This window comes from Carcharodon carcharias, chromosome 2 (assembly GCF_017639515.1).
Source record: "Carcharodon carcharias isolate sCarCar2 chromosome 2, sCarCar2.pri, whole genome shotgun sequence".
Lineage (NCBI taxonomy): Eukaryota > Metazoa > Chordata > Chondrichthyes > Lamniformes > Lamnidae > Carcharodon > Carcharodon carcharias.
Genome location: NC_054468.1, coordinates 93489358 through 93509265, shown reverse-complemented (window position 1 = coordinate 93509265; position 19908 = coordinate 93489358). Strand labels below are relative to the sequence as shown.

The 19908-nt window shown below is 44.3% G+C and overlaps 1 protein-coding gene across 1 annotated transcript in view; it reads left to right on the top strand.

Annotated features, from left to right (window-relative positions):
- Positions 1 to 19908, top strand: part of LOC121287874 (unconventional myosin-VIIa-like) — a 217143-nt gene that overhangs the window by 6420 nt on the left and 190815 nt on the right. The window contains exons 2-6 of the mRNA XM_041205870.1: positions 3437 to 3550; positions 4248 to 4400; positions 6293 to 6477; positions 14897 to 15018; positions 18554 to 18696. Coding sequence (XP_041061804.1) covers positions 3437 to 3550; positions 4248 to 4400; positions 6293 to 6477; positions 14897 to 15018; positions 18554 to 18696 — 717 coding nt within the window. The remainder of the gene's footprint in view (positions 1 to 3436; positions 3551 to 4247; positions 4401 to 6292; positions 6478 to 14896; positions 15019 to 18553; positions 18697 to 19908) is intronic.

Below are 19908 nucleotides of genomic sequence, written 5' to 3'. Positions count from 1 at the left end.
GCATCCGAGGATGCTGAAGGAAGTAAGGGTGGAAATTGCGAAGGTACTGGTCATAAATTTCCAACCCTTCTCAGATACAGGGGTGGTGACAGAGGACTGGAGAAATGCAAATGTTACATCCTTGCTCAAAAAAGTGGTGAATGGTTGTTTTTTGGACTGGATGAAGGTATATACTGAGCTCCTTAGGAATCAGTACAGGTTATGTCCAAACATTCCAACTTAGAAGCCTGGCAAAAGCTGAAAACTCAAAAAAGCCCAACATAGGCTGATATTCGCAGTTGGACATTGGCATGGGTGTGGGCAATATTTAAAGCAATTGGAGCAAAATTGTAGCATTTCCCTAATTTATGGATATTTTTAGTTCTCTCTCTTGTCTTCTCTCAGAGGGTCGTTAGTCTTTGGAATTCACTTCCCCAGAGAGCAGTGAAGCTGGGTCATTGAATATATTCAAGACTGAGTTAGACAGATTTTTGATCTACAAGGAAGTCGAGGGTTATGGGGGGTGGCAGGCAGGAAAGTGGAGTTGAGGCCGCAATCAGATCAGCCATGATCTTATTGAATGGCAGAGCAAGTTCAATGGACTGAATGGCCTATTCCGGTTTCTATTTCTTAAGTTGTTAAATCTGACAAATCATTTTCCAATTCTTTATCTGGCTGTCAGTGATCCAGAGCAGTCCCTCCCCCTCTCTCCCCGTAAAAGGAAGCCCTCTTCTTCACCTTTCCCTCTGCTCCACTTCTCCTGGTATTCCTTCCCCCATCCCTCACTCCTGCTGATATTCCTCTTCCTCAGTGTACTCTGGCATCCTCCTGACTCTCTGCTGCCAATTTATGCAGGAACTTCCCTGCCTACCCTCCCAGCCCTTCCACCCTTCTCTCACTCCCTCCCCCACCATGTTGGCACTCACTTGCACCTTCTGTCTTAACTCAGGCTGGCTCTCATCTTCCTCAGGCCCTTTCTGTCAGACTCTTACCTGACGTTTACATTGCTCCAGAGCAGCAGCTCATAGCTGGGAGTGGTCATCGGTGTGGGGGAGTTGGTCAAATAACACATGGCCTGAAGAGAACAGGCTTACTGGGTTATATATGCTCTTCTGTGTCTTTGGTTTGTTGATCATATGGTGACAAAGGAATTAAAATTAGTCCAATGGTCCACACTATGAATACATGAAGTCTCATAATAACACAATAGTCTGAAACATGGAGGCCAATGACAGTGGCGGATGGGTTTAAAAAGAGGGATATACTGTCACATGTCTGTCACTGGGATAGATGAGTGGGAGGGTTTTCTAACACCAAAGCTTGTCACAGCAGCAGAGCCCATAAGAAATGAGGTCATTCCTCTGTGCTGGTGTAGGGGACCCTACACTATATGGTCTAACAGGTCAGGTGTTTCCCTGTAATGTGAAATCTGATTGGACAGATGGTAACAGGTTCTTCCCTATAATGTGAAATATGATAGGACAGATGGTGGCAGGTGCTTCCCTGTAATGTGAAACATGATAGGAGAGGTTGGGTCAAATGCGAATTGTGACTGCAGAAGAAGTGAGAAATATTCCAAGTTCCCACTTGTTGCACAATTATTACACACCAGGAGATCATGAAACAAGAGGTGTTCACTGTACTGTCTTGGCTAATAGAACTCAGCTGTCTTGGAAAAACTCTCAGTTTGCAAACTTTGCTCAGCCCCTCTTACCTTGATAAAACAGTAGCCCAGAAATTACTGTTGATGTAAGTGATAAGCCCTGATACCTTTGTAATACCTTCCTCTGTCACTACTTTAGCATGCCAATAGGATCCGAGCCAGTTGGCAAAGTCAAAGCCAAAACACAAAGCTTTCTTTATCAAGGGAGTTTATTGACTTTGTTCAGTCTCACTGCTCTCCTCCATCTCCCAATGTCCCCTATTTATATGTGTTCAAAGTACTTAATTAAACAGTGTCCTTCACCTGTGTATCCTAAGAATATAATTAACATATCATTGACAAAGCAGATGTGGTTACCCATTTGAAACCTATGAGCATTGCTGAAAAGGGAGATGTTGCTGAAGTTTTTTGTCTTCCATTCTACAGAGATCCATTCTTTGCAAACAAAAATAATATGTTCGAAGCCTTGAACCTCTTTTGAATTACCAGGGAGTTTGGGGAGCCTGTAGTTTCCCATTGCTTTCCCCGTGGTGATGTGGCATGGCAGATCATATGTGCCAGGCAAACCAAATCCACAAGGGATTTGCATTATCACAACGGTTTTGCAATTTGTATTAATTATGAGAATATGTATGCACCGAATTCAGAAGTAATGAGTCCAACAAGACCTTTAGAGATTTTTTAAAAATTAAATTATAATATGTTTTAATAAATTAAAGATTTCAGGCACATACATATGGCTACAATTACTTACTACTGTAACAAATCCTAAAATTCCTAACTGACCTGATTCCCAGTTACACACCCCCTTTAAGGCAACAGTCAAAAAATAGATTTCAGATTTAAGACATACCTAGCAAGTTAACACAGTACCCACTTGACAGTGGAAGTCCAAATAGTTTTTCTCCAACTTAAGTTACTTTACGTAGCAGACGTATGCACAAATGGCTAGATGCTTCTTGAAGGCTGTTTCATAAACTCCTGTTATATCTTACATGGCCTTCTCCACACAGCCTTTCATTTTCCTTTATATATATTTCTCTCTTAATATAAATTATATTGTTCCATATGTCTTCAAAACTGCATCTTCCTCATAATATTAAAACTTTCATGTCGCCAATATTATCAGTAACCTTTAGGGAAAAATAAACATACTCCTTAGCCTTGCTTATCTGGCTAGTTGTAAACAGCCTAAGACCCCTTTGAAATCCAAACAACCCCTTCATTTATCTAAAAATGCAAATTTTCTTCACACCTTACATGCTAAGCCAACATCCATGTTTATTCATGAGCATGTCAAGCACATTTCTACATCTTGCTTCTTTTGATGATTTCATGTTTTCAGTCTACTTAACTCCAAATGTAATTAAATCATACAGACAGAACCACCCATACACCCATAAACTTACTTTACAATAACCAGAAAAATATGAAAATTATTATACTTTTGTCACAATGGCAATGCCTCAGCCAATCAGAGTCAACTTGCTAACCAATCAGCACCCTTTTCTCCTGTATTATAAATTGTAGTGATTATTTGAAATTTGACATTCTTGCATTTGTCCTGATGAGTAAAAGATAAAAAGCTTCAGTAACATGTCTTTTTTTTTGCAAAACCAATGAGTTTTGGAATAGGGGAGAAGGGAAAGTCAGATACACAGGTTCCCTGCCATCAACTCCAGTCATTTGTAGACCGTGTTGATTGTATGTTTAGGGTAGATGTGTAATGTGCATGTCACTAGTCAGCACCAACTCCTATGTCAGAAATTGAGTAATATTGGCTCCTGCTTACAGGGTGACCATGTGTGGCTTGAAACCAACACAAGTAGAGAATTCAATGCACCAATTGGAGCAGTGGTGAAGCTGCCATTATCTGGAAAGGTTCTGCTGTTGGATGATGAAGGGAAGGTGAGTGACCAACATATTGTCTACACTCTTTTCTATTCTTGTTAAATTGATGCTGCTTTTTGTTTAAGTTACTTTGTCTCTGCTTCATTTTTGGAAGAGTCTTCCAATGTTTGGAGCCATTTCTGAAGTCAACGCTGGTCTAACATAGAATAGCAACAAATAATGAAAATTTAAATCAATTGCCCATCCTTGGCTTTGTCCTGGACCTCCTTGGTCTGTAGGATTGCCAACCCTCCAGGATTGGCTGAGAGTCTCCAGGAATTGAAGATCAATCTCCAGGACCTGGCTTTATGCAACCCTGGAGAAAAACCATTTGGACATTAAAAAAATAGTTTTTTTGTCATTTACTTTGAACATTTCTCTTTGCCAGAAATAAAAATAAGAAAATAGGGGTGGGGGTAAAGACTGTTCAGCTAATGGTTACACATCATCCAATTGGGTAATGGGTCTTCTTGGCATAGGAAGACAGTATGTTACAGGACAGATATGGTGGCTGACAAATGGCTGGGCAATTCATGTGATGAAACCTCCAGGAACACATTTAATCACAGTTGGCAGCCTTATTGGGTATATACACCCTGCGGAGCAGGTGGGAGTTAAAACCCTCACTGCACAATATGTACAGAGAATACACACACACATATTTACATGCAGTGATTAATGCCTGATTTGATGGCAGTACCTGTTCTGCTTTTAGGAGCAGTGGATTAGTGCATCGAATATTAACAGTGTGCGTCCCATGCACCCTACCTCAGTGAAAGGAGTGGACGACATGATCCTAATCGGGGACCTAAACGAAGCGGGAATATTGCACAACCTCCTCATCCGATATCGAGAAAATGTCATTTATGTAAGTCTACCCATAGGAGAAATGAAGCTTTGAATATAACGTCGCATGTTAAATTGCAGTTTCAATCTGTTAGACTGCGGCATTCAGGTGTGAAGGCAGTGGCCTTGTATCATCAGGACCTTCAGGCTTTACACTATTGCACTGAGACACTCACTCTACACTGCTGGGGCTCATCCACAGACATTGATTCAACATCAGCAGCAATTCAACAACAACAACTTGTGTTTGTTCAGCGCCCTTAAAATACAAATAATGTCCTAAGGTGTTTCAAGCAAGCGTAAGGAAAATTGGCATCGACAAAATGGGGAGGTTAGGAATCCTGGTCAGAATGCTGAGTTTTAAAAAGGGCCTTAGAGGGGTGAAAGAGGTAAAAAAGGTTTAAGGAGGGAATTCCAAAGCAAGGCTGCTATAGTGGTGTGAAAGGAAGGTGCCATGCAGAGTTCAAGGCAAGGGGGTTTGGAGGGCTGGAGAAATTTGGGAGAGTGAGGAATTTGAAGTCACTGGATCAGTAATCGAGGGGCTCAGGGTAATGCTTTGGGGACATGGGTTCAAATCTCACTGTGGCAGCTGGTGGAATTTAAATTCAATTAATAAAAAATCAGGAATTTTAAAAATTTATTCATGAGAAGTGGGCTTCACTGGCTAGGCCAGCTTTTATTGTCCACCCCTAGCTGCCATTGAGAAGGTGGTGGTGAGCTGCCTCCTTGAGCCACTGCAGTCCATGTGGTGTAGGTATATCCACAGTGCTGTTAGGAAGGGAGTTTTAGGATTTTGACCCAGTGACAGTGAAGGAACAGGGATATATTTCCAAGTCAGGATGGTGAGTGGTTCCATGTGTCTGCTGCCTTTGTCCTGAATGTTAGTGGTTGTGGGTTTGGAAGGTATTGTCTAAGGAGGCTTGGTGCGTTCCTGAAGTGCAGCTTGTAGATGGTACGTGCTGCTGCCAATTGAAAGCTAGTCTAGTGATGGTCACCATGAAACTATCATTGATTGTCATAAAACCCACATGGTTCACTAATGTCCTTTAGAGGAGGAAATCTGCCCTCCTTGCCCAGTCTGGCCTGCATGTGACTCAAGATCCACAACAATGAGCTTGACTCTTAAAACTTCCCTCTGAAATGGCCTAGCAAGTCATTCCGTTCAAGGGCAATTAGGGAGGGGCAACAAATGCTGTCTTTGCCAGCGACACTCATATTCCATCAAAGAATAATAAGGCAGCTAGGTAGGGACAAGTGAGTGTGGGATCGGACCTGGGCAGCAGAGTTTAAATGAGCTGATGTTTCTGGAGGAGGCAGGAGGTCAGTCAGGAATCTACTAGAGTAATCAAGTCAGGATGAATGAGGGATGAGGATTTCGGTGTTGGATGGGCTGAGGACAGCTGTGGGCAATGTTGCTGAGGGAACATTTGCCTCATAGCAGATAATGGGTGACAGATTCCCTGATGATCCTGGGATAGATTTTCAACTGGGTGCACAAAGTGTAAAACCGGCGATGTGGATCGGCTGCTCTTTATATATACCGCCCAATTTTTATTTCCGTTGATTTTAAACTAATTGAGAATCAGGCAGCTTTCATCATGAATGTATTTTATAATGGCTGAATTCTATACCGGATGGATCTTGTCACAGATGGTTCCTGTTACAGGCAGATCTTGTCACAAGGTGATCCTGTGGCAGGTGGATCCTGTGCTGGGCAGACCCTGTCATGGCCTGCCAATCCACACTGCTAATCTTATGCCAATGTACCAAGTTATAAATCCAGGCTCCTGTTGCCAGGTCAGCATCACAGTGTCAGAGTCATTGCTCGGAGCTGGACTGTAAGTGGGGAGATCTAGCATGCATCACTGGAAGATTGGCCCATTTCAACACTTTGTGCTTTTCTCCCTATATCAGACCTACACTGGCTCTATCCTGGTGGCTCTGAACCCCTACCAACTGCTCCCATTCTATACCATCGAGCAGATCAACCTGTACACCAATAGGCGTATCGGAGAGCTGCCTCCTCACATCTTTGCCATCGCGGACAACTGCTACTTCAACCTGAGGAAGAATAGGAAGGACCAGTGCTGCATTATCAGGTGAGCAGGGCGGGATCAGGCTTGAGTTATCATAACCTGTCACTCTGGGGGATGGGGGGGAGGGGCAAGTCCCAGGCTCCTGGAAACTGAGATCAGCTAACAAACATGATCTTGAATTGGTGGGGTTACATGCTGTGGATGGGAACATTCAAGGCTCCAGATATCGAAGATAGATAGTGTGATCCGGAGCTCTAGGTAACCATCAGATTACAAATGTACCGTTCTGTAACAAAACATAAAACTCTTACAATAACATGTTTGGTCCATTATTCAAAGAGGAAAAACTAGCAATAAAGAAGCTTGAGAGCTGCAAAAAGTAAATTCTGCTCATCTTTTCTCATGCTACAGGCCAGAATGTGTGCAATTTCAGATTACATTTTCCATAAAGTTGCTTTTCAGATTGGAGAAAGGTGGAAAGCAGTACCCCAGGGGGCAGTATTTAGACCCCTGCTTTTCTTGGTATATATTAATGACCTAGACTTGGGCGTACAGAAAGCAATTTCAAAATTTGCAGATGGCACAGAACTTAGAAGTATAGGTTAGTGATAAACTTCCAGAGGACATAGATATGGCTAGTGGAATGAGTGGACAAGTGGCAGATGAAATTTGATGCAGATAAGTGCAAAGTGATTCATTTTGGTAGGAAGAACACAGAGAGACTGTATAAAAAAAGGATACAATTCAAAAAGGGGTGCCAAAGCAGAGAGACCTGGGGGTATGTATGCATAAATCATTGAAGGTGGCAGGACAGGTTCAGAAAGTTGTTAATAGAGCATACAGGATCCTGGGCTTTATAAATAGGGGCATTGAGAAAACAGAAGGGAGTTATGATAAACCTTTATAAAACACTGGTTCAGCCTCAGCTGGAGTATTATGTCCAATTCTGGGCACCACACTTGAGGAAGGATGGAATGTAGGAGCAGGAGTAAGCCATTTGGCTCCTCCAACCTGCTCCACCATTTAACTGGACCATGGCTGATCCTCTACCTCAACACCATTTTCCTGTACTATCCCTGTATCCCCTGATGTCGTTGATACCTAGAAATCTCTCAACCTCTGCTTTGAACATACTGAGTGACTGAGCCACTGCAGCCCCCTGGGGTAGAGAATTCTGAAGATTTACCACCCTCTGAGTGAATAAATTCCTCCTCATCTTAGTCCTAAATGGCCAACCCCTTATTCTGAGACTTTGTTCTCTGGTTCTAGAACCCCCCAGCCAGGGGAAACATCCTTCCTGCATCTACCTTGCCGAGCCCTGTAAGAATTTTGTACGTTTCAATGAGATCACCTCTCATTCTTCTAAGTTCTAGAGAAAATAGGCCCAGTCTCCTCAATCTTTCCTCATAGGACAATCCTGCCATCCCAGGAATTGGTCTGGTGAAACAAAAACAGAAAATGCTGGAAAAACTCAGCAGGTCTAATGGCATCTGCGGAGAGAGAAACATAATCCATATGACCCTTCTTCAGAGCTGAAGAGAAGTGGAAATGTAATGGAATTTATACTGTTAAAGGGGGGTGGGGCAGGTGGAGCAGAAAGCCAGCGATAGGTGGGGACAAAGGAGGGATTGACAAAGATGTCATGAACTAAAGGACAAAGGGAGTGTTAATGGTAGTGGTTAGTGCTAAAAAAGGTCCTGATTGTAGCATAAAGGTAAGAAAGCAGAATGTGATAATAGCAGAACAAGGGTAGCATTGTGTGATAGAGCAACATGGAATAAGTAACAGATGGCCCTGTAGGGGATGGGGTGAAGAGAGAGGGCACTGGTGTGGAAAAAAAAGGATATAAAATGGGGTAGAAGGGGGCATAATAAAGGGGATAAAGCCACAGATAAATGAATAAAAATAAATATTAAAATGGATAAAAAATAAAAATGAATGTAGAGAAAAGGGGATTAAAAAAAGGGAGTGAGGATGGAAGAAGGAGTTCATGATCTGAAGTTGTACTTCATTAACTCAATGTTAAGTCCAGGAGGCTCTAAAGAGCCTAATCGGAACATGAGGTGCTGTTCCTCCAGTTTGCATTGGGCTTCACTGGAACATTGCAGCAGACCAAGGATTGACATGTGGGCATGAGAGCAGGGTGGTGTGTTGAAATGGCAAGCGACAGGGAGGTCTGGGTCATGCGGACAGACCGGAGGTGTTCTACAAAGTGGTCACCCAGTCTGCATTTAGTCTCCCTGATATAGAGGAGGCCACGTTGGAAGCAGCGAATGCAGTAAACCAAATTGAAGGAAGTGCAAGTGAAGCACTATTTCACCTGAAAGCAGTGTTTGGGCCCTTGGACGGTGAGGAGGGAGGAGATAAAGGGGCAGGTGTTGCACCTTTTGCGATTGCATGGGAAGATGCCATGGGAAAGGGATGAGGTGTTTGGGATGATGGAGTAGTGGACCAGTGTGCCCCGGAGGGAATGGTCCCTATGGAATGCTGTTGGGGGGGGTGAGGGGAAGATGTGTTTGGTGGTGGCATCATGCTGGAGTTGGTGGAAAATGATCCTTTGAATGTGGAGTTGGTGGGGTGAAAAGTGAGGACAAAGGGGACCCTATCATGGTTCTGGGAGAGAGGGGAAGGTGTGAGGGCAGAGGCGTGGGAGATAGGCCGGACATGGCTGAGGGCCCTGTCAACCACAGTGGGGTAAGACCTCGGTTAAGGAAGAAGGATGACATGTCAGAAGCGCCGTTTTGGAAAGTGGCATCATCAGAACAGAGGCAAAGAAACTGAGAGAATGGGATGAAGTCCTTTCAGGAAGCAGGGTGTGAGATGCTGTAGTCGAGGTAGCTGTAGGAGTCAGTGGTCTTGAAATGAATATTGGTGGACAGTCTATCACCAGAAATGGAGACAGAGAGGTCAAGGAAGAGAAGTGTCAGAGATGAACCATGTGAAGGTGATAGAGGGGTGGAAATTGGAAGCAAAATTGATAAATTTTTCCAGGTCCAGACGAGAGCATGAAGTGGCACCAAAACATTCATCAATGTACCGAAATAAGAGTTGTGAGAGGGGGCTTGAGTAGGACTGGAACAAGGAATGTTCCACATACCCCATGAAGAGACAGGCATAACGGGGCCCATGCAGGTACCCATAGCCACACCTTTTATTTGGAGGAAGTGAGACAAGTTTAAGGAGAAATTGTTCAGTGAGGGAACAAGTTCAGCCAGGTGGAGGAGAGTAGTAGTGGATAGGGATTGTTCGGTCCTCTGTTCAAGACCATCCTGGTGGGGGATGGAGGTGTAGAGGGATTGGATGTCCATGGTGAAGAGGAGGTGGTTAGGGCCAGGGAACTGGAAATTGTTTATATGATGTAGAGCATCAGAGGAATCGAGGATGTAGGTGGGAAGAGACTGGACAAGGGAAGAGAGAACGAAGTTAAGATAGGAAGTAATGAGTTCCGTGGGGCAGGAACAGGCTGACATGATCGGTCTACCAGGACAGTCCTGTTTATGAATTTTGGAAAGGAGGTAGAAGTGGGCTGTCCGGGACTGTTCCTGTCTTACTCAGGATCCTCCCACAGCTCTTTTCTCGGTACATCAATGACTGTTTTTGAGCCACTTCATGTTCTCATCTGGACCTGGAAAAATGTATCAATTTTGCTCCCAATTTCCATCTCTCTATCACTTTCACATGGTCCATTTCCGACACTGCCCTTCCTTTCCTTGAGCTCTCTGTCTCAATTTCTGGTGATAGACCGTTCGCCAATATATATTACAAGCCCACCGACTCCCACAACTACCTAGACTACAGCTCCTCACACCCTGCTTCCTGTAAGGACTCCATCCCATTCTCTCAGTTTCTTTGCCTCTATTGAATCTGTTCTGATGATGCGACTTTCCAAAATGGTGCTTCTGACATGTCTTCCTTCTCCCTTAACCAAGGCTTTCCCCCACTGTGGTTGACAGGGCCCTCAACCATGTCCCATCTGAGAATGACCCATTTACTTTACTCTCTGTTTTCTCTCCATTAACCAATTCTCAATCCATGCCATCCCTCAACCCCATGCTTACTAACCTCCTGTGTGGAACCTTATCAAAAGCCTTCTGAAAATCCAAATACATCACATCCATTGGTCCTCCCTTATCTATCCTGCTTGTACCATCTTCAGAAAAACTCCAACGAGTTTGTCAAACATGATTTCCCTTTCATAAATCCATGTTGACTCTGTTCAATTTCATAATTATTTTCTAAGTGTCCAGTTATCAAATCCCTCATAACAGATTCTAGCATTTTCTCTACTACTGATCTCAGGCTAACAGGTCTGAAGTTCCCTGTTTCCTCTTTCTCTCCTTTCGTAAATATTAGGGTTACATTTGCTACCTTCCAATGTGCAGGAACCATTCCAGATTCTGTAGATTCTCTAAGCCACCTCTTTCAACACTCTGGGAGGTAGATCATCAGGTCCAGGGGATTTATCTATTTTCAGTCCCATTGATTTGTCCAGCAGTACTTATTTACTAATACTAAGTTCTTTCAGGTCCTCAATCTCACTAATCCCTTAGCTCCTCAGTATTTCAAGGAGGTTTTTTGTGTTTTCCTCCGAGAAGACAGATGCAAAGTATTTGTTTAGTTTCTCTGCCATTTCCTTATTACCCACTATAAATCTGCCTATAATGGGAATACATGTGTTTTTGCTAATCTTTTCCTTTTTACATATCTAGATATCCTATCTATAGAAGTTTTTATAGTCCGATTTTATGTTCCTCAATAGTTTACTTTCATATTCTATTTTCTCTTTCTTTATCAGTTTCTTGCTCCTCTGTGCTGAATTTAAAATGCTCTCAATCCTCAGGATTACTACTTTTTTGGTAACTTTATATGCCTCTTTCTTTGATCTAATGGAATCTTTAACTTCTCTTATCAGCCATGATTGGATCACTTTTCCTACTGGCATTTTTTGCCTTAAAGGAATGTAAATTTGTTGCAAACCATGTATTATTTATTTAAATGCTAGCCAATACCCATTTACCATCATACCTTTTAATGTAATTTCCCAATCTACCTCAGCCAACTTGCCCCTCGTACCTTCGTAGTTTCCTTTGTTTAGATTAAAGATACTAGTTTTGGTTTGAACTACATTGCCTTCAACTTCATGTAAACTTCGATCATATTATGGTCCCTCTTCCCTAAAGGCTCCTTTACAACGAAATTAATTGGCCCTTTCTCATTGCACAATACCAGATCTAAAATATCCCATTCTTTAGATGGTTCCTCAACATTCTGTTCTAGAAAACCATCTTGTATACATTCCAGGAATTCGTCCTCCTCAGCAGCTCATTAGGTTCACCCAGTCTATATGTAGATTGAAGTCCCCCATGATTACTGTATTACCCTTGTTACATGCACCCCTAATTTCCTGATTTAAACCATGTCCTATAGTACCATTACTGATTACTGCCCTATAAACAACTCCTACCAATGTTTGCTGCCCTTGATCGTTCTTAGCTCCACCCAAACTGACTCTGTATCTTGATCTTCTGATCTAAGACCCTCTCTCTCGCTAATGTACTGTTCCCATCTTTTATTAGCAGCACTACCCCACCTCCTTTTCCTTTTTGCCTCTCCTTCCTAAATGCTGAACACCTTTGAACTTTCAGTTCCCAGCCTTGGTCACCCTGCAGCCACGCCTCCATAATGGCAATTAGATCATATCCATTTATTTCTATTTGTGCCATCAATTCATCCCCCTTGTTGCGAATGCTGCAAGCATTCAGATAGTGTGCCTTTAATTCTGTTTTATTATTTTCACAATCCCTATCCTTAACTACAGGCACACTCTTATGTTTGTCTGTTCTGTCCCTTCCTGCCACGCCCTGATAACCATTTCCCTTATTGCTAACTTGCTGTCTTTCCTTCTCTCTCTTCAGTTTATCACCCTCACTCCCTCTATTTAGTTTGATGTGAAGGCATTGGAGAAAATGCAGAAGAGGTTTATGAGAATGGTTCCAGGGATGAGGAACTTCAGTTAGTTGGATAGATTGGAGAAGCTGGGATTGTTCTTCTAAGGGAAGAGAAGGTTGAGAGGAGGTTTGATATAGGTATTCAAAATCTAGATAGGGAGAAACTGTTCCAATTGGTGGAAGGATTGAGAACCAGAAGACACTGATTTAGGGTGATTAGTTCGCCAAAGGCAGCATGAGAATAAGTTTTCTTACAAAGCATGTGATTAGGATCTGGGATGCACTGTGTGAGACTGTGGGGGAGATAGATTCAATCTTGGCATCTAAAAGGGAATTGGATAATTACCTGAAGAGAAAAAAATTGCAAGGCAACAGGGAAAGAGTATGGGAGTGGGACTAGCTGAGTTGCTCTTGCATAGAGCTGGCATGGTCGTGATGGGTCAAATGGCCTCCTTCTGTGCTGTAACCATTCTATGATTTTATGCTAACTACACCAACTTTTCCAGAACCCTATACACCAAGGAGTTTAATTTCTTTATCTACACACTACTGAACCAGTTGATGTAAGTTTCTCTGTGTCATACATTCCAACAACTCGTTAACCACTGGGGAAATCCACAGATAAAATAGCCCCGAAAGGCAACCTATAAATGTAAATCCATTCTTCTTTCTTATAGTTAAGGCTTTCATCTATTATGTGCCGGAGTCTTATACCAAGTACATTCAATTGTGTGTGACGTCTGGGCACTAAGGTATCTTCAGCACATTGAGAAACCAGTAGTCATATTAGATTGATCCAGATCATCAAGATTCCACTGGCTTGTGGGGCTGAATGAAGGGAACGTACCTGCACAGCACGGAGGATTGATCTCAATTCCAAGGCTTTTATTCTATCTCAAATCAACTCATACTCACCCATCATCACCTCTCTGTCCCACTCCTCCCTCAACTACATTGGCTCTGGGTCTTTCAATTCCTCACATATGCAATTCTCGACCTTGTGTACAAACCCCTCATTGGCCTCGTTCTTCATTCTCACTGTAACCTCCTTCAGCCCTATACCCCAATGCCTCTATACCTGTGATTGTGACCTCTTAGGCAATCCTCCTTCTCAGAAATATCCGCCAAGATTTTCCAATCAGCATTATTACACTTGTGACGTAAACCTGGTTAAAATTATTGGACATAAAGGACTGATCATTACTGAAAGAGCAGGGGAGCTCTGCCCGGTGTCCTGACCAATATTATTTCATTTAGGCTCATTGGGTTGAATAGCCATGCTGTAGGTTCATTGTCATTTCACTACTGTAGGACTTTATAAAAATATGTTCGCTGTGGGGAAAATGGGCTATGCCCCATTCTTCTGCTTTGAGGAGGCTACCTGAAGGACAGGAAGCAGCTCGGTATTGGTTGCCGAATGCAAGTCCATGGGGAGAGGGCCCATACTCTGCTGGGAGAGGACCAAAAGGGAGGACAGATAGTTAATTCGAACCTAAGCCAATTGGCGAAGTATGAAACTAGATGTTAATTTTTTTTTAATAGGCTTAGTTACAGATGCAGCATTATATCTGTCTGCTTTCATCAATACCACCTTCTGTGTTCCAGCAGTTTTTCTTTATATTCTTTTGAGTATACCAGTAAACTAATAGATCAAATTAACGAATTAGCAAGTTAAATTAAAGTGATAGCCCCTTAAAGGGGCACTGTAACAAAAGACAAAATCTTAAAGGAAACATCTAATCGAATTAAAATATTGTGGAGGCTGAGGAAGCACTCCAGCCCCCACAGTGCCCACTGGTCATGGAGTGCCTCAAGCGAATCAACAGAAACTGCATGCTCCCTCTCCAGGAACACCTAGCCGCGAACATAGCCGCACAAGAGGGGCAGGTAGTCAGGCTGGAAAACCCTCTCGATCGAGCCTCTCTTTATACCCTTTTGAGTTGATCAATTATTCAAATAACCAATTTAAAAAAGCCAATGAAACAAATAAACCAAATGATAGCCCCTAAGGTACATTGTACCCAAGGCAAAGAATTAAAGGAACCTTTATCAAATAAAATCAGAGTGTCATTTTGTGCGGTGAGGAAGCACTCCAGCCCCTGCAGTGCCCACAGGCCTTGGAAGGCCTCAGTTGTGTCTGTGGACACTGAGTGCTCCCTCTCCAGGGATGCCTGACCGTGAATGTAGCCATGGAAGAGGGGAAGACACTTGGGCCGGACTACCCCCTCGACCGAGTCTCTCTTTCTTTATAAGTGCTCTAGGGTCTTAATTAAACAATGCTTTTCACATGTCTATGTTAACAATATAATTAATATATCATTAACACGTATCTCACTTAGTAATCTGAGGAGGATTGCATGAAGGGGAAAACCAGATCTCGTTGTTTGAAGAGAAGCTGCCTGGTGTGAGCCATGGTCCAGAACGCACTTGGTTGACAGATCTCCTTGTGTTGGATGGTCTTGCAGGCAGAAACATAATTGTACATGGCACGGAGAAATAAATAGGGCATTGAAAGCAAGTGTTTATAATTTCAGTGGAGAGTCGGGAGCTGGGAAGACAGAGAGCACGAAGCTGATGCTGCAGTTTCTGGCTGCAGTCAGTGGACAGCGCTTGTGGATTGAACAGCAGATCCTGGAGGCAACCCCAATTCTGGAAGGTAAAACTTAACACTGGAAAGCTGTGGTCAAACTGAAAGGACAGGAGTGGAAGAGATATTACACTGTCATTGTGTCAAAGAAGGAAGCGTTTGAGCTCCTGGTTCCTATGTAACTGTTAAGTGAGGACTGGATCAGATTTAGCTGTAACCCCCTATAGCTGCTATTGTTAAATAGGCTGCCAAAACTTGGCTGTCTAGACTTAATACTGACAGTCTACAAGTTTTTGCTCTATGTGTTACATCTGAAAAGTGAGTTATGGACTGCCAGGAACCGGGGGAGCATTCTGATTCAGGTTGAGTAATATTATGAGAAAATATCATGATAGGGGAAAAACTGGGGAATTAGAGACTATGGTTTAAAATCTCACTATATAACTTATTGGGCTGCATCTTCCGGTCGGCGAGCGGGGGGCAGGACCCGCTCGCCGATGCTTAAAGTGATGCGGGGTGACGATGGGCAGGTGAACCAACATCATCCTGTGTCATTGACATTTTCAGGTCGGCGGGCACGGAGCTGAGTCGGCTGTGCACCCACCGACCTGTCAATGGCCACTTAAGGCCATTAATAAAGTAATTGAATCAATCAATGGACCTGCCCGTTCAACCTTAAGGTTGGCAGGCAGGCCGGGAGCCCAGGCGAGCTTCTGAAAAAACATGAAACGGGAGGGATGACGTTTCATGAGGGGTTTTAAAATTTCAGAATATTTTAAGATAAAAGTAATGAACATGTCCCAACTCAAGTGGCAGTCTCACATGAGGGGACATGCCAGTAAAATATTTTCTATTCTTTAAACTGGTTTTCACATTTAAGCTGATCTCCCTGAGGCAGCACTTTGCCTCAGGGAGATCTGTGCGCTCTTTCGTGCGCATGCGCAAGATCCTGCCTATTGTGTTCTATACCAGGGGCACCCCCGTCAGCGTGGGTTGTGCGGGAGTGGACACGAGCGGGCGATTTCTCGATCGGCGCCCCTGGTTGGGGGTGTGCTGCCATTTTACATGGGCGGGCGGCGTGATGTGCGCCAGGAAGTGCTGTGCGCTCCCCTGTGTGGGCAGGAGGGGATTCCCTGAGCTGGGAGTGCGCTCTTTTGCTCTGCACCCGCCGACCTGAAAATGTAAATGATGCGGGGTCACCCCCCACTTGCCGACTGGAAGATGCAGCCCCAGATATTCAGGTAGTGAAGGATAGAATTGGACCCCATTCTTCACAGAATTTACTTATAGAGAGAACGTTACAAACACGCACTTCATAAATCAACCCATGGGGAAATCAAGGGCCAGTTTTCCAATTCCCAGCCCAGCTACTTTGCTGCTCTTGCTCTCTCTCTCTCTCACTGAGATTACTGCTTTGTGGCAGAGATGTTTGACATGGGCCTACCGAGCATTGGGTTGAGTCTGCTCAGGTGTGCTTATATATCAGTAGAAGGGGAAATTTCCATCCTTTCTCTCAAGGCAGTAGATCCAGAGTTGGAAGGACATCCAGTTCCCATTCTGTACCACAGCTGTCTGAGGGCACTGACTAAGGTTCATACTGTTTCAAACCGATTAATGAGTGTCACATTTATGTTTCATACTCCCCTTCCTTCCCACAATTATACCCCTAGCCACAGAAAGTAGTAAAAACAGATGCTAGGATACAGTTCCACATAGGTGGGCGGAAGAGTTCCACATAGGTTGGAGTACAGTTCCACATAGTGGAATACAATTCCACAAAGGGGCTATAGTTCCACATAGGTTGGGGTACAGTTCCACATAGTGGGATACAGTTCCACATAGGGGCTACAGTTCCATAAAGGTTGGGGTACAGTTCCACATAGTTTGGGTACAGTTCCACATAGGTTGGGGTACTGTTCCACATATGTTGGGGTACAGATCCACATAGTGGGATACAGTTCCACATAGGGGCTACAGTTCCACATGGGGGGGTGAGGGGAATATGGTTCCACATGTAGGGGGTATGGTTTCACATGGGGGGGGATGCAGTTCCACATAGGGGGATACAGTTACACATGGTGGGGGGAATACAGTTCTACTTAAGAGGTGTAGAGGTCCACTTGGGGGGTGTGGGGTACAGTTCCGTAGGGGGATACAATTCCACGTGGGGGTTACAGTTACACATGGGGGGGGGGTGCAGTTCCACCTTGCGGGGGTGAGGAGAAATGGAGTTTCACTTGGGGGGATACAGTTTCACATGGCGGAGATACAGTTCCACATGGGGGGGGTTTACAGTTCCACATGGGGGAGATACAGTTCCACATGGGGGTTTATAATTCCACATGGGAAGATACAGTTCCACATGGGGGGTTTACAGTTCCACATGGGGGAGATACAGTTCCACATGGGGGGTTTACAGTTCCACATGGGGAGATACAGTTCCACATGGGGGAGGTACAGTTCCACATCGGGGGTTTATAATTCCACATGGGAAGATACAGTTCCACATGGGGGGGCGGTTACAGTTCCACATGGGGGAGATACAGTTCCACATGGGGGAGATACAGTTCCACATGGGGGGGTTTACAGTTACACATGGGGATATACAGTTCCACATGGGGATGGGGGGGGGGTTACGGTTCCACATGGGGGAGATACAGTTCCACATGGGGGGATTACAGTTCCACATGGGGGGGGTTACAGTTTCACATGGGGGGACACAGTTCCAAATGGGGGGGTTACAGTTCCACTTGGGTGGGGGTTACAGTTTCACATGGGGGGATACAGTTCCACATGGCGGGATACAGTTCCACTTGGGGGGGATACGGTTCCACATAGCGGGATACAATTCTACATGGGGGGATACAGTTCCACATGGGGCAATACAGTTCCACATTGGGGAGATACAGTTCCACATGGGGGGTTACAGTTTCACATGGGGGGGACAGTTCCAAATGGGGGGTTACAGTTCCACTTGGGGGTGTTACAGTTCCACATGGGGGGGATACAGTTCCACATAGCGGGATACAGTTCTACATGGGGGGGATACAGTTCCACATGGGGCAATACAGTTCCACATGGGGGGGATACAGTTCCACTTGGGGGTGGGAAATACGGTTCCACATGGGGGGGAAACAGTTCCGCATGGGGATACAGTTACACATTGCAGGGGTGGGAGGTTACATTTCCATATGGGGGGATACAGTTCCACAAGGCGGGATATAGTTCCACATGGGGATACAATTCGATGTTCTGTTCTATGAATGGTACATTTCTAAGTGTGTTGAATTGGTACTGATCCTCATTGCCTCTCTATGTAAATGTTATGTTAATTGTATTGTTAAGCGTTAGGATAAACAGGTGGAGGGTATTGATTTAGTATGTTGATAAAGAAGTACTGCTGAGACACTGTGTTGGCAGGTATGAGGCAGACACACATGGTGCTGTGTTCTATAAATAAACAAATCATCAAGAACAGGGTTTGCATCTAGTTTCATACTTTACTATCTGATTTGGGATCCTTTTAACACTGCAGGTGTGGTGATCAGGTCTGATTGATGTTACTATCTGTCACAATCTCTCTTTATGCTATTTCGTTTTACAGCTTTTGGAAATGCAAAGACTGTAAAAAACGACAATTCCAGTCGCTTTGGGAAATACATTGAAATTTACTTTAATGAGGATGGGATCATAGTGGGAGCGAAGGTCGAACAGTATTTACTGGAAAAGTCTCGAGTCTGCCTACAGGTGAGCTGCCTGTGATCTAACAAGGCGGCCAGTTCCTTTTTCATGCTGGTTGCAAGAGTAGTTTAAGTCTGGAAGTGAGTATACAATGGATCCGATAGTCAGCATGAGACTATCCCTGAGTCACACTCTGCCTGTTGGTCATGAAATGTTCATCTCATTGAAGTCATGCTTTGATTGAGTGAGACAGTCAGCCTTCTCTTCCTCCTTTAGTTTAAGTCTGGAAGTGAGTATATAATGGATCCGATGGTCAGCATGAGACTATCCCTGAGTCACACTCTGCCTGTTGGTCATGAAATGTTCATCTCATTGAAGTCATGCTTTGATTGAGTGAGACAGTCAGCCTTGTCTTCCTCCTAACGTTAGCCTGTGCCTGGCTATGACGGTCCCTGTCCATCAAATCACCTTGTGCCCTCCTGTCTAACCCAATCCATCATGAGTAAAAATGCTTGAATAGGAATCATTTTCAGGGCTGTGGGGGGAAGGGCAGGGGGAGAGTGGGACTAGCCCTTTCAACGAGCTGGCACAGGTATGATGGGCCGAGTAGTCAACTTGTGTATTCTATGATTCTAGGAACTTGTAATTTGAGCTGATGCAAACCTTCATTGATCGAGCACGAACTATCCAGTTGATAAGCTGCTTGGTGTTCTGTGGGTGGGTTACAGATATAGCCAACATGCCATGCCCATGTTGTGGAACCAGAGTGATTGTAAACACAATAGGAAGGCATTTTGAGAGGTATCACTTATAAACCATATATAAAGACACATTGGGCAGAATTTTACTGGACCCTGGGTGGGGGGAACCAGATGTGGGGGTCTGTAGAGTAGTAGAGAGTGCCAGTGGGATGGACAGGTGAGCCTGGGCCCTACTTGCATATTAAATGCCCCAATTAGGGCCCTTTAAGTGGGGCTGTCGTAATTTGCTATTTGTGCGGTGGCCACCACCCTATACCACTTGGGGTGGGAGCCAGTTCCATGGACGTGTGCTCCCTATTGACGAGGGGGCCATCAGGGCCAGAAGCACCATGCCCCATGGAGGGGTGGGGGGGGGGGGGGTGCTGCTTGAGGAAAGACTTCCGTGGTGACCCAAACACACCCCTCCCTCCCAGAAGGGCTTTTGTACTCAGCCCCCTGAGTACTTAATTAGCTGTACAAGGGTTCCTCTATTTTGAGGTGCTCCCAAAATATCCTGCCTGCCTCAGCAGCACCCACC